We start from the raw sequence: 13,611 nt of genomic DNA, 5'->3' as shown, positions 1-13,611 counted from the left end.
AATACAAGGAATATCTTTAGATCTGAGTGATGGATTATGCTGAGTTTGGGCTCTTTTGTGAGAGTCTGCTGAAAATAATGATGCATTTTTCTACGATCTGTGCATGCTTCGTGAAGTTATAAGTGAAAACCAAACGCAAGTGCTTCATGAGTATATACTAGGATAGGAGCGTCTGAGGTATTTTTGTGTTAGAACGCCATGAGGAAATATATTTAGATCTGATTGATGGAATATATTGAGTTTGGGCTCTTTTTAATCGTGAGCTCCTGCTGTAAATAACGATGTGTCATTTTTCATGATCGATGTATGTTTCATGAAGATACGAGTAAAAAGGCCAAGTCCAAGCTAACTTGCTTGGCTACGTGCGTTTGTGGATTTTTTGTGTATTAGAACTCCATGAGGAATATCTTTAGTTCTGAGTGATGGATTATGTTCAGTGAGGGCCTTATATAGCTCATGGGCATCGGGTACGACACGGCCATTGGTCACCAGCTTGTCCGCTCTTCTTTTCGAGGTTCCCCCAACACCGTCAGGGGCCCCTTTGCCATGGCTTGCCTCAAAAAAGTTCCATGTTCCACCTTTCAGGCCTCGTCTTGCGAGCTCTGTGCTGAAAAGGAAGAAATTCCCTTTCTGTTTGTATTGGGTACAAGGTCCATCACTCAGAAAGTATAGAACAGATACATCTGGTATGTGGATGTAGATAATTCAGCACTGGATTCATGTGTGCCCATATAGCTGGGGGGCTTTTGTGTTTGGAGGGTGACACTGTGCTAAAACAGATGGGCTCTTTTTCATCACCTATGTAGAAAACACCAGTGTGCAGAGTAGCTTGTTGGTGCGAGGAGCCAAAGTGGACAGCTTGGATCTCTGAGCTGTATTTGCATGTGTAGTTTTCAGAGAAGTCAATGTGGATCACTGCCTCCTCTTTTGATAGGTTCTTCTTCAACTCTCTGCAGTAGGAGTACTGTTGATTTATGTTGAATGTGTGTCTTTTGAATTTATGGAGAAGAGTGTGGAATAACTCCACAAGATTGTCTTGTGTGTCCTCCATTGTTTTCTTCACTGTGATCTTGACAGTGGTTGGTCCCTCCCTCGCATCTTCCCTTGCTTTCTCTGCTGTGGCCCATTGAGTGAATGCAACCTTTGCTGAGCCATCAAATCTGGAGAGCTGAACAGTCTTGTCTTTGCATTCCTCGCACTCATCATACATGCACATTTCCTGGAGGTGTCACAGGTTATCATTTTAGTCAAACTCTTGAATTCAAATTATGTCAAATTATGCAACTTCTCAATGACAAATCTCAGATTTTCATGGATCTTGCACAGACACGTGTTCCGGTCAGAGAGAGTGGGATGTACAACCCAAAATGGGCGAAGCTTACAGAAAAGGGAGCATGATAAGTTGTTTGTGTTTTCAGTAAGAAATGTTTTGTGAAGGATTTTTCATTGTGTCAGCCAGAAACCTTTTCTGCTTCTTCACCTTGTTCTTGGTAATTGTTTGTTTTCGTCCAGTCGTTATCCAACTGTTGTTCGGCACTGCGTTCAGAGTGAAGACCTCTGTTCCACCAACAGAAATCCCACAAACAGGTTCACTGCTGCTTTCAAGTCCGAAGTCAAAACCTTCTTCACTCGAGACGACAACAATTTCTTTGAAAATCCAGGGTCATTTTCAGCAAAACCTTGTAGCCTTCATAATACTCCCCTCTGTTACCTTTGCTATTAGTTGTTTTTCTTCTTTTTTTTTTTTTTCTTGCTTTACAGTACTTATTCTTTATGTCTTCAATCAAGGCTTCATGATAGAGTAGTGTTTTTCTGATTTGGAGCTTACTCTGCCCGTCTTAGTTAATTCATTTATTTTTGAACGAGGGGAGTCATTCTTATTTAAGCGCTTATATCTTTTTCTGTATTTGTCAGCACGTTTTCTTTCCTTCTCTACGCAAAGAAATTGAAAAACTAAAGAAATCGCTAGTATATCTCTGTTCTTCCTGGAGATTCGCTTTCCTTCTTTCTGTTGCCTGAAACAAAACAAAAATATGCTGGTAACTTAGGGGTTTAAGTCATGTACACCATATATAAAAACAATTACTCATCAATGATAGGCCAGTGTCTTATTTTCTTAAGACACTTTATTGTATAAATATATAAATTTTCTTATTTATGTATCCATTTATTTATAATGCTAACTGCACACAACCCTGACCTTGAAGATCCTAACTGTTGACTGTTGACAGGATCTGGACTCAAAGGAAAGGTGTCCAGACTGTGCTTTCTAGCCTCTGCTTTCTCTTTTCTCTTTTTGTTCTGCTTCCTCCTCTTTTTAGGCAGCTGACGCTTCCCTCGCTCACTTAGATCACTAATCTTCTTCTTTTTTCCTTCCTCTACATCCCGTCTCCATCTCTGACGCTCTGTCACGGTTCATGAGTTCACTGCCTTTTTCTTGTCTCGTGTGATTGTTGTGTTGTGTGCATCATTAGTGTGGGTGTGTCCTCCGATCACCACTGATCATCAGCGCCAGCTGATGCCAATTTACTCACCTATATATTCTCTGTGACTGGTGTCATCTGTTGTCAGAGCGTTGTGGTGTTACCGGTGTTTGTTCCTGTCCCGTTTTGGCTGTCGCCGGTGGTCTTCGTTCCTTCATCCATCACCAGCCCGGTTTGCCCGTCAAAGTCCCTGCGTCATTCTCCCGCCCCAGTGTGTCGTGTTTGTGTGGATCTGACATCTCTGTTTATCTTAATAAACATACTTTTACCTGCAATTGCCTTCTCTCTCGCGTTCATGACACGCTCACTCTCTAGATATTTTTGCTTTCTCTCAGTATCAGCATCCCGACGTGCACGGCATCGCCATTGTCTCTCAGCAGCGCTTAATGGAGCCATGATGGAGACAGATCTATCTGCAAATGTTATAAAATGTAACATTCTTCATTAAGCACAGATAGTGAGTGCGTGAGTGAGTGAAAGAGATAGTGAGTGAGTGAGATAGTTATTGAGATAGTGAGTGAAAAAGTGATTGAGTGAGTGACATGGTGAGTGAAAGAGATAGTGAGTGAGTGAGATAGTGAGTAAAAGAGATAGTGAGTGAGTGACTGATTGGGTGTTTGGTGTTTTTAGCCCCCAACGGCGCCTTCCAGGCAGCGAGGGGATGGGTAGGTTTAAGGTTGAGGTTAGGGTTAGCTGCCTGGAAGGAGCCATTGGGGGCTAAAAACACCATCGAGCGACTGATTGAGTGAGTGAGTGACATGGTGAGTGAAAGAGATAGTGAGTGATATAGTGAGTGAGTGAATGAACAAAACAGGGTTAAGTTAACAGAAAAAAAATGATTAGCCTATATTAGAATCCTTGATTTCACACATCCTCACATTCAAATGGGAAGCAGAACCACCCCGTCACATCCCTTACCACCACATCACAATAAAACATGTGAAGGGGTGGTAAATTTCAGCCCAAAATGGCTGCAGATCTCCCATGTGGTCAAGTTCCTCACCTAGCATACATGCATTCTATCTGAAATATATATATTTTTGCATTAATAATGTAAAATAAAAAGTTATTTTCCCTCTCTATTTTGCATGACGATGACGGGGTGGCTGGTTTAAGCTTGACGGAACTTGCTCAACATGAAAAATCAACAAATAAAGAATGTATAGGAATGTCAGTACTTGCCTGCTTTTGTTCTTGGCGGCTACAAGGCTCCAATGATGTCACTTCTGCTTTGTGATGTCATTTAAAGCAACAGTACATTATTTATAGATAAAACAAGTTAGTGTGACAGGGTGGTAAATCAAACTGAGGGACGCACACAAATCACAAAATATTTACAAAAAATAAGGTTTATTTTGAATAAAATATATATCTTATGTGAAAAGGGACACGCATATAATCCTGAAAATAATAAATGTTTTAAAAAAAGACATAACTTTTTTGGTGATATTTTAGATGCAAATGTCATGTTGGTCAACACGGACATGTGAAATTGGCTATGAACTAATGAAAAATATTTTTGAAAAAAAAATATTTTTTTATCATATATCATGTTAACAAGAACACATGAATGAATAACACATTTTGGGACATGTTTGTGCCTTATGCATCTCATCAAACGTTTCGGACCCAAATGGCACCCATTTTGTAGAAAGACTCTGGCATTAACGTGATCACCGTGATCCGATCATAAGCAATCAGGACACGGTGCATTTACACCTGTCCACATCAAGTGGCTTCTGTATCTGGATAACAGATCGGATCTCGCACAAAAAAAAAAAAAGGATTGCTCAGGTGCAAAGTCGACCTGAAGTGGTGGGTTTTCTTTTAAAAACCCACCAGTTTTCAGTCGAGGGACATTTTACAAATCTCGCAAAATGAGGATGATGAAGAGGCTGCAAGTACGCTACTAATAATGTGGATAGAGGCCGTAATGGAAACGGTACAGAGAAATGTATGGGTCCGAGAACGTTGCCAGCTGTGGTGGGAAAATGCACGTTCTTTACAGAAAATGAATGGTTCTGCAACTTTCGGGTGTGAACTGCGAAGGCAAACATTTCAGTATATTTGTGATGTAGCCTAGGTGTACTTCGCTTTCGACTGTATCACAAAACCACACAGCTCTCAGTTCCGGAGAGAGGAGGGGGAATAATGACAGTAGGCAGGGTTTTGTGTGACGTCCACCTGTGAATGCAGACACGATGGCTGGATTGGGTTTACATTACACTGAGATCCGATCACAATGCGTCCTCGACTACCTCCTAACCTAGACACGCTGATCGGATAACATTCCGATCAGAAGCGCGTTTACACTTGTCTTTTCAATGTGTATGTGGACAACATCCGGATACAGGTCGCATGTTAATGCCAGGTGTAAACGCAGCTTGCTTCCTTATGTTGTAGCACATGTGTGTACGTGTTCCTCAAAATGTGGTATGTGCCATTGCCAGTTTGCTTTGTGCTCCTATCCCCGTAAAGTTTTGTGCCATTGTTGCCATTGTCTTGGCTTGCTTAGTTGGGGACATTAAATTTAATATTTAATTTAATATTCAACAATAATATTGATCTGCCTGCATTGACACTATTATACAAGAACTGATCTGAGCTGGACGATGACATCATGGTTTACTCCAGAGCGGCTATATATATAGCCGCTTTTTTGGATTATTTTGAGAGGGGGTAAAATCTCTGCGTGGCAGGGGGAGCTGCCAATCGACCTGTCACTCAACCCGTCACCGCTAGGGGCAGCTGCCACTCGACCCGTCACCGTTATATGCGCCTGCCTCGGGACCTTACACAATATATAAGGTGTTTTTTAAACAAAATGCAGCACATATCCCCTATAGCTAGCGGGCAAAAACGGTACGCACAATAGGTCAATATTCACCATTAACTAAACGCTTTTCACCTGCCTTACAGCTAGCTACAAGGCACTCCGACTGATGCGATCAAATAGACAGTTAGACATGCATCCCGCGTTTACTTCTACTTTTATTTAGCCTACCCATTTGCCACCTTACTTTATATTTTTTCTGCCGTTTTAATTCGGAGCGCGAGTGACACTTACTAAGTGTCGCGCCAACCACAACCTAGTGTTGCGCCTGCCTCAAGATCTCTCACTGTTTACATGTACCAGACACTCCGATTGATGCACATGTGCAAACAGACAGTGCAATCCTGTTCTTATTTATCTATTTGTCATCTTATCTTATATTTTATTCCCTCTTTTTGTCCATAATGGAGCGTGCGTCACGTCACCTAAGCTTTGCGTAAGCCACAACTTAGCACCGCGCCTGCCTCAAGATCTCTCACTGTTTAAATCTACCAGACACTCTGATTGATGCACATGTGCAAACAGACAGTAAAATACTGCTCTTATTTGCCATCTTATTCGCCCTTTTTGTTCATGTCAATCGGAGTATCAGGCAGTAAAACAGTGAGAGATCTTGTGGCAGGTGCGACGCTAGTGGCTGGCGCGACGCTTAGTAAGAGCCACGAGACGCGCTCAATTATGGGCAAAACAAGTGAATAAAATATAAGATAAGATGACAAAAAGGTAAATAAGAGCAGGATTGCACTGTCTGTGTGCTCTCGTGCATCAATCGGAGTGTCTGGTAGATGTAGTGAGATCTTGAGGCAGGTGCGATGCTAGTGGCTGGCGCAACGCTTAGTAAGAGCCACAAGACGCGCTCAATTACGGGCAAAACAAGCGAATAAAATATAAGATAAGATGACAAAAAGATAAATAAGAGCAGGATTGCACTGTCTGTGTGCTCTCGTGCATCAATTGGAGTGTCTGGTAGATGTAGTGAGATCTTGTCGCAGGTGCGACTCTATTGTCACGAGACTCACGCTCTGAATTAAAACGGCGGAATAAAATATAAGGTAATGTGGCAAATAGGTAGGCTAAATAAGAGTAGAAGGAAATGCGGGATGACTGTCTATTTGATCATGTGCATCATTCGGAGTGTCTGGTAAGACAGGTGAAAAGCATTTGGTTAATGGTTAATGGTGAATATTGACCCATTGTGCATACCGTTCTGGCTCCCGCTGGCTACAGGAGTCACGAGGCAGGTGCATATATCCATGACTGTTTGAGTGGCGGGCACGTATAACGGTGACTGGTCAAGTGGCAGGCGCATATATCTGTGGCTTGACGAGTGGCAGGCACAAATAACGGTGATGGGTCGAGTGGCAGCTGCCTCCCCCTGCCACGCAAAATGTAAAGCTGCTTTGAAACAATCTGTATTGTAAAAAGCGCTAGGCTATATAAATAAATGTGACTAAAGCTCCTTGCAAGGAGACTGAATTGTTAGCGGTATAGGCCGGTAAATGTATTAGTTGCAATTATCCTTTTAAACGGACTGATTGTGTAAGAAGGGGGAGGCCTTTTTGTTTAATTTTTCATTTTTCTCATGTTTATTGGTCAGCAGGGAGGAAAGAATTGTATCTTTTAGTTTATTCTTTTGTTCTAGGGAAGACTACTAAAAATTAGCTAGAAAACCTCTGTTTTTTGTTTTGGCCGACTAAACCCACTGGATCTGAGCTACCAATTTAGAAAACCTTTCTAAACCCTTATATAAAATAAATATCTTTCATTTGCATATCCAATTGCTTGTTGGAGGGTCCCGCAATAACCCCCGTGCCAGGTTGTGCCGATCGATAGATGATGATCAGCTGATAGACGATGATCAGAAAATGATCAGCATCAAGCTATCGACCTCATCAAAAGGATTTGACATTTCCAATTAATGTATTTAATTATTATTATAAATACTACTACTTTTATTAAATTAATATTAGGCTACAATTAGTTCGCCCCACAATAATTTTATAGCGCATCAGCCCATAACCGACGAGCTGTGAGGAAAATAAAAGATTAGTTAGATTAGCTTACTCCTCATTTAAAAAACAACTTGTTTAACCCAAAATACTTCTCTTCTCATTTTTTCACTACTTATGGGCCCCAGGATAATTAAGAAAATAAATTAAGACAGTTATATACCGTTATAAGCACACTGAAATAGATTTAGCTCTCATCGTCTCTGAGAGAATATGCACCGTTAATGAAGCCTTAGATGTTTTTACTTTCACTTTCTGTAGTGAATAATTGACTGGGGTTTGAGACTTCTTCACTGGCATAACTCTAGAGCAAAGATGGCACATTGCTTATGTGATATCTACTGGCTCGCCTTCATGGTTTAAAATTTAAAAATTTCCAATATTGTGCGAAGATTTCTTTTATCATAATTCGTTACATTTATATAGTGCTTTTTCTGAGACCTCAAAGCGCTTTACATAGAAGGGGGGAATCTCCTCAACCACCACCAATGTGCAGCATCCACTTGGATGATGCGACGGCAGCCATATTGCGCCAGAACACCCACCACACACCAGTTTACTGGTGGAGAGGAGACAGAGCGATGAAGCCAATCAGTATATGGGGATGATTAGGAGGCCATGATAGACAGAGGCCAAGGGGCAAATTTGGCCAGGATGCTGGGGTTACACCCCTACTCTTTTTCGAAGGACATCCTGGGATTTTTAATGACCACAGAGAGTCAGGACCTCGGTTTAACGTCTCATCCGAAGGACGGGAAGATTAGATCATCAATTGCTTGCAAAATAATGGACAGAGATTTAGATTTTGCATGCGTCATTTCCAGTGATAAAATCAAGTAAAGGAAATATTTTAGAGGAAATAAACAAGTAGCCTATGCTTTTTTCATGCCTGGAGGAGAATAAAAACAGTAAAAACAAATCCTAACTCAGCTTGTCATAATTCATTCATAGAGGGTTAATGAACTGTCATGTATGATATTCAAAGACACAATACTAAACAATACTTTCAACTGCTTTTATTTCCATCAAATACTTAACATGTAAGTATTTGTATGAAATTATATTCAACAACTGAGACATAAATTGAACAAGTTTCACAGACATTTGACAAACAGAAATTAAATGAGTCCCTAAACAAAGGGAGGGTCAAAAATAAAAGTCAGTATCTGGTGTAGCCACTAACTGCTTTAAGTACTACAGTACATACATGTCCTCATGGACTGCACCAGATTTGCCAGTTCTTGCTGTAAGATGTTATCCCACTCTTCTACCAAGACATTTGCAAGTTCTCAAACACATCTGGGGAGACATATGGTTACACGATACAATTAGCTGTCCTTTCGGTCTCCCTGTAACACTATCCTAAGCTTCATCTTTAGTGTCTACCTCTGTAAAAACTGTTAGTGTATTAAGGAGTGTTCCACAGGTGCATGTTTAATAATAGTTTATGGTTCACTGAACAAGCATGAAAAATATTGTTTAAACCCTTTTCAATAAAGATATGTAAAGCTTATTTGGGTTTTACAAAATTATCTTTAAAATACAGAATTCTAAAAAAGGGACTTTTGATAAGCTTAGTGGCAATGAATGAGGTAAATTTAGCTGTGAGGTGAATTTTAACGAGTGAAACCAAACATTAGCAATCATTGCTAATTTAACTTTTTAACTTTTGAGTTTATCTGCAGTGAAATGAGGTCAATTCAGCTTTGCATGACAATATGATTGTTTTCAATATCTTTTAATCACAGTAAAAGTGAAGCAATATAGAGACATACATTAATTCCCTACCTTTCCAATTCATGTATTCTTCAACTAAAATGTTTATGCTTTCTTGGCTTTTGCAAAGAACACACCAGTGACATCATCTACCCCCACCTTCATATCTGATGGCAGGTGGTAAATACAAAGCTGCAACAGCTCATATCCACTGGCCTTCAGGCTAGCACAGACCTGAGACTCATCCAGAGGGACCACAGGAATGTACAGCCCTGGAGCACCCATGTAGAAGCTCTCTCCCAGGGCACCAATAAGTAGGAGGTATCCACCTTTTTTAAGCAGGCTGGAGATGTGGCCTAAGGCATTGGTGAAGGAAAGTAAGTCATGGCTTACACTCTCAAGGCAGAAAGATGACACCAGACAGTCAGCTCCAGAAGGGGGCAAGAACCCTGGTGATAATGGGCAGGATTGGTGTACATCAAGGGGCAGCACATTAGACACAACTGAGCGAAGACGTGTAGCTTTCTCTGCCCAAGCCGATGAACTAGAGAAAATCAAAAGGTCCAAGACACAATTAGATATTTGCCTTCTTACAGATACTTTTTATGTGGTGTTTGCATCCAATTGATTAAAATAACATTTCTTTTTTTTTCTTTTTTTTTACTGATTTGAAGATTTCATGCTTAAAATCTCCTCAATGCAAATGTTATATCTGTACTGTTTATACTTGCTTTTACATTGCATTCACAGCCATTTTTACTTTTGTAATATGACATATTTCTGAATGACACACTTCATAACGCTAATGGGAATGAGAATACCAACTCCACTGCACAGGAAGTGTCTGGACCCCACAAGATTGTGTAGTGTGTGCACACAAATGTTGGAGAGGTCTCAGACGTGAGCTTGGGAAGTTGACTCAAGGACATGAGAGCATGAACATCCAAACTATAGAACCTGATAAATGTGTGCGGAGAGGATCAGCCTAACGCATCTCATACTTGTTGCAAGGGATGACATACTCTTGCCAAAGCCTTGGATGATGCAACTCCTAGTAGAATGGGCCCTAACTTCTAGAGGCAAAGCTTGATGGCACACCTCATAGACTAGGGCAATGGCATCGCTCAGCCAATGTGATATAGTATGCTTGGTGGCAGCTGACCCCAGTTGCAGCTTTACAGCGTATGAAAAGCTACTGTGACTTACGCCACTGGCTGGTGCGGTGGACGCAGGTGGACACAGAAAGTGGATCCTTTCCTGTTCCAGCATAGTGAACAGCGGAGGACAGAAGGCTTCGCAAAATAGCTTTGACCAGTCCAGGGGCAGAGTCTAAGCAGAATGGCGAGACTGACAGAGCCTACAAATCCCCACTTCTCTTTAGAGAAGTAATAGCCATGAGAAAACCCATCATTAGAGTCAGAAGTTTGACAGGAGATGACTCTAGTGGCTCAAAAGGCCTTCGAGCACTATTGCTAAATCCCATGAAGGGTAGTACATCATCTTTCAAAAGGGAGCCCTAGCACTTAGAAGAGTCTCCACCACGTCAGATGGAAGCCCAGCATCTCTTAGTTGGTCCCCCTCAGGGGCCAAACATGAAGGTTCCAAAGCTCGGGCGGGGATGAAATATCGCCCTCTGTACCTGATATAAGAGGTCTCTCCTGATCGGTATTACCCACAGCGAGCCGTCAAGGAGGAACATTAGGTCTGAGAACCAAACTCCAACGAGGTGTTATCAGCAAGATGCAAGACCCTTGTTGACAGACCTTGGCAAGGACTCCTGAGAGCGATTGAGGTGAAGAGTTACACCTATGCATTGTAAAGTTTTTCCTAAATTTGTTTGACTACTTCGGGGTGGAGTTCCATTCCCTGTGTGTCACAGGCTGTCTGGACAGTAAGTCTGCTCCCATATTTATATGCCCTGGACTATAAATCACCCTGAGGGACAGGAACTTGTTCTGAGCCCAAAGCAAAACCTGCTGCGCCAGCCTTTTCAGGCGGCGCGAATGCAGTCTGCCTTGGCGATTTATGTATGCAACAGGAGACAGTTGTGTCCACATCGTGACCGAGTCCCATACGACCCCTAAATACCTTATCCTCTGGGCAGGAGAGAGAATGCTTTTCTTGGAGTCAGAGATTTGAGATGAGCAAGGATGACATCCTGATGTCGAAATGCAAGCTCTTGAGACTGAGCCAAAATCAGCCAGTCATCTATGTAATTCAAAATGCGAATGCCCTGGAGTTGCAAAGGAGCCAGTTCTGCATCCATACATTCTGTGTATGTGCAGGGTGACAAGACAAGGTTGAATGGAAGGACCCAATACTGGTAAGCTTCGTCACCAAAAGTAAACCTCAGGAACTTCCTGTGTTGTGGCAGAATTTCTATATGAGAGTATGTATCCTCAAGATTGATCGTAATAAACCAACCCGTGGATTGTATCTGAAACACAATCATTTTGACTGTTAGCATCTTGAACTTGTATGTTTGGAGAAAATGGTTCAAACCACAAAGATCTAAAATTGGACGCAACCCCCCATCTTTCTTGGGAAACAAAAAGTACTGGCTGTAGTAGCCAGACTCTCTGTCTGGGAGGGGAACATGTTCTACGGCCCCTTTGCCCTTGTGTGGACTTTCGCGCAATAAAATTCAGAAACTGTACTGCGGTGTTCAGTTTCGAAAAATGATGTTCAGTTGGACAATGATGCCTACAGAGCCAGAGAATATATGCTGCATGGAGACAGAACAGGTATAGTTTAGTTTAATTACAGTTATAACTTATGTTATCACCTTGCTATCCACTACAAGCCTGTTGTTGCGGACTCCGTCTGAATGATGGCCAAAACTTTACTAATGAGTTTTATGAAGTTTATTGCACAAAAGATGAAGCGTCCGTTTTCACTCCAGAAAATCAGTGTGAGCTGAACAAAACAGTACAAAGTGTGCATTGAAGTTTTATCCATAAACTCTCTCTCAAACTTTCATTATCATCAACATACACAGTGAATTACACAAAACCACTCGTTACAACTAACAGTAAATAGATATATACAGACGTTATGCCTTTTCAGGGGGTGCTTAATAAACTGTACAACTTTATATCCGTAAAACAACTCCTATGAACTTTAATAAAGTGTGCGCTCTCCCTTTCATTACTACCCTGACCAGTATCGATCTGGAGACTGTAAGCTGGATCATGAACAACTGGTACTGATCCATCCTCGAGTAACAACTTTTTAGGAAAGCCTGCCTTGTATTGCCCCTTGTTTACAAAGCAGTCTGGAGTAAAATGATTTGCACAGACATACACAAATTTAGGTATATTTTGGGGTGCATTACCTTCAAAATTAAAACTAATCCAGACTCAAAAAAATCTTTCCTTTTCCTTTAATCCTCCCTTGTCTGGCTTATGCTACTCTGAGCAATGCCTGAACTCTGTAGTTTGAGCACTTCTTGCGTTGTTTTTGCCTCTTCACGATGACTAGCTTGCTTTAGTCCTCATTTGTCAGTCGCTTTGGACAAAGGCGTCTGCTAAATGTAAATGTAATCCACTGCGTCCTCAGTGGCTCAGAAAATTAAGACTCTTATGTTCACTCTTACATCCAACAACAGATCACCGGGATTGCTTACGAGACATTGTTGTTGCTACAGCTGCTACAGCATGGAGAAAATGGCAGATAGTGTACAACTCGCTGAGAGTGGAAACTATGGTAATGCAGGACTGTCAGTCAGCGGCCGTGGGTGGGGCCTGAGCAGTATGATGTCACACTGCTCAGAGAATCAAAACGGCATGTTTAATGAGACTGCTTTGGTCTAATGAGGATTTTTTTTTTAAAAGGAGTGGGTGGATTTTTATCATTGTAGGGGGATTGTGTTCACACACTGCCAACACACATTTATGTCCAAACATCATGTAAAAGTGGATTTTGCATTAATAGGTACCCTTTAAATAAATGTTATAATCGTAATAAAAATATACACTATATTGCCAAAAGTACTGGGACACCCCTCCAAATCACTGAATTCAGGTATTCAATCACGTCAATGGCCACAGTTGTATAAAACCAAGCAGCTAGGCATGCAGACTGCTTCTACAAACATTTGTGAAAGGATGGGTCGCTCTCAGGAGCTGTGAATTCAAGTGTAGTACCGTGATAGGTTGCCACCTGTGCAATAAGTCCATTCGTGAAATTTCCTGTTAGTGGTATTATAACGAAGTGGAATCAATTGGGAACAACAGCAACTCAGCCACGAAGTGGTAGGCCACGTAAAATCACAGAGTGAGGTCAGCGCATGCTGAGACGCACAGTGCGCAGAAGTCAGCATCATTCTGCAGAGTCAATACAGACCTCCAAACTTTGCATGGCCTTCAGATTAACTCAAGAACAGTGTGTAGAGAGAATGGGGGTTTCCATGGCCGAGCAGCTGCATCCATGCCTTACATCACCAAGTGCAATGCAAAGCGTCAGATGCAATGGTGTAAAGCACGCCGCCACTGGACGTCTGGGTTTGACGGATGCCAGGAGAACGGTACTTGCCTGACTGCATTGTGCAAGTGTAAAGTTTGGTGGAGTT

The 13,611-nt window shown here is 41.7% G+C and overlaps 1 protein-coding gene across 1 annotated transcript in view; it reads right to left on the bottom strand.

The window, feature by feature from the left end:
- Positions 1–8,326: 8,326 nt before the first annotated feature.
- pnmt (phenylethanolamine N-methyltransferase) overlaps positions 8,327–13,611 on the bottom strand; it is a 199,078-nt gene continuing 193,793 nt past the window's right edge. The window contains exon 3 of the mRNA XM_084135935.1: positions 8,327–9,585. Within this exon, the coding sequence (XP_083992061.1) occupies positions 9,147–9,585 (439 nt within the window). The 3' untranslated portion in view covers positions 8,327–9,146. The remainder of the gene's footprint in view (positions 9,586–13,611) is intronic.

The sequence above is a fragment of the Abramis brama genome (assembly GCF_963993115.1).
Source record: "Abramis brama genome assembly, chromosome: 14".
Taxonomy (NCBI): Eukaryota; Metazoa; Chordata; class Actinopteri; order Cypriniformes; family Leuciscidae; genus Abramis; species Abramis brama.
The sequence above is the reverse complement of the archived record's forward strand: the minus strand, read 5'-3'. Positions and strand labels throughout refer to the sequence as shown.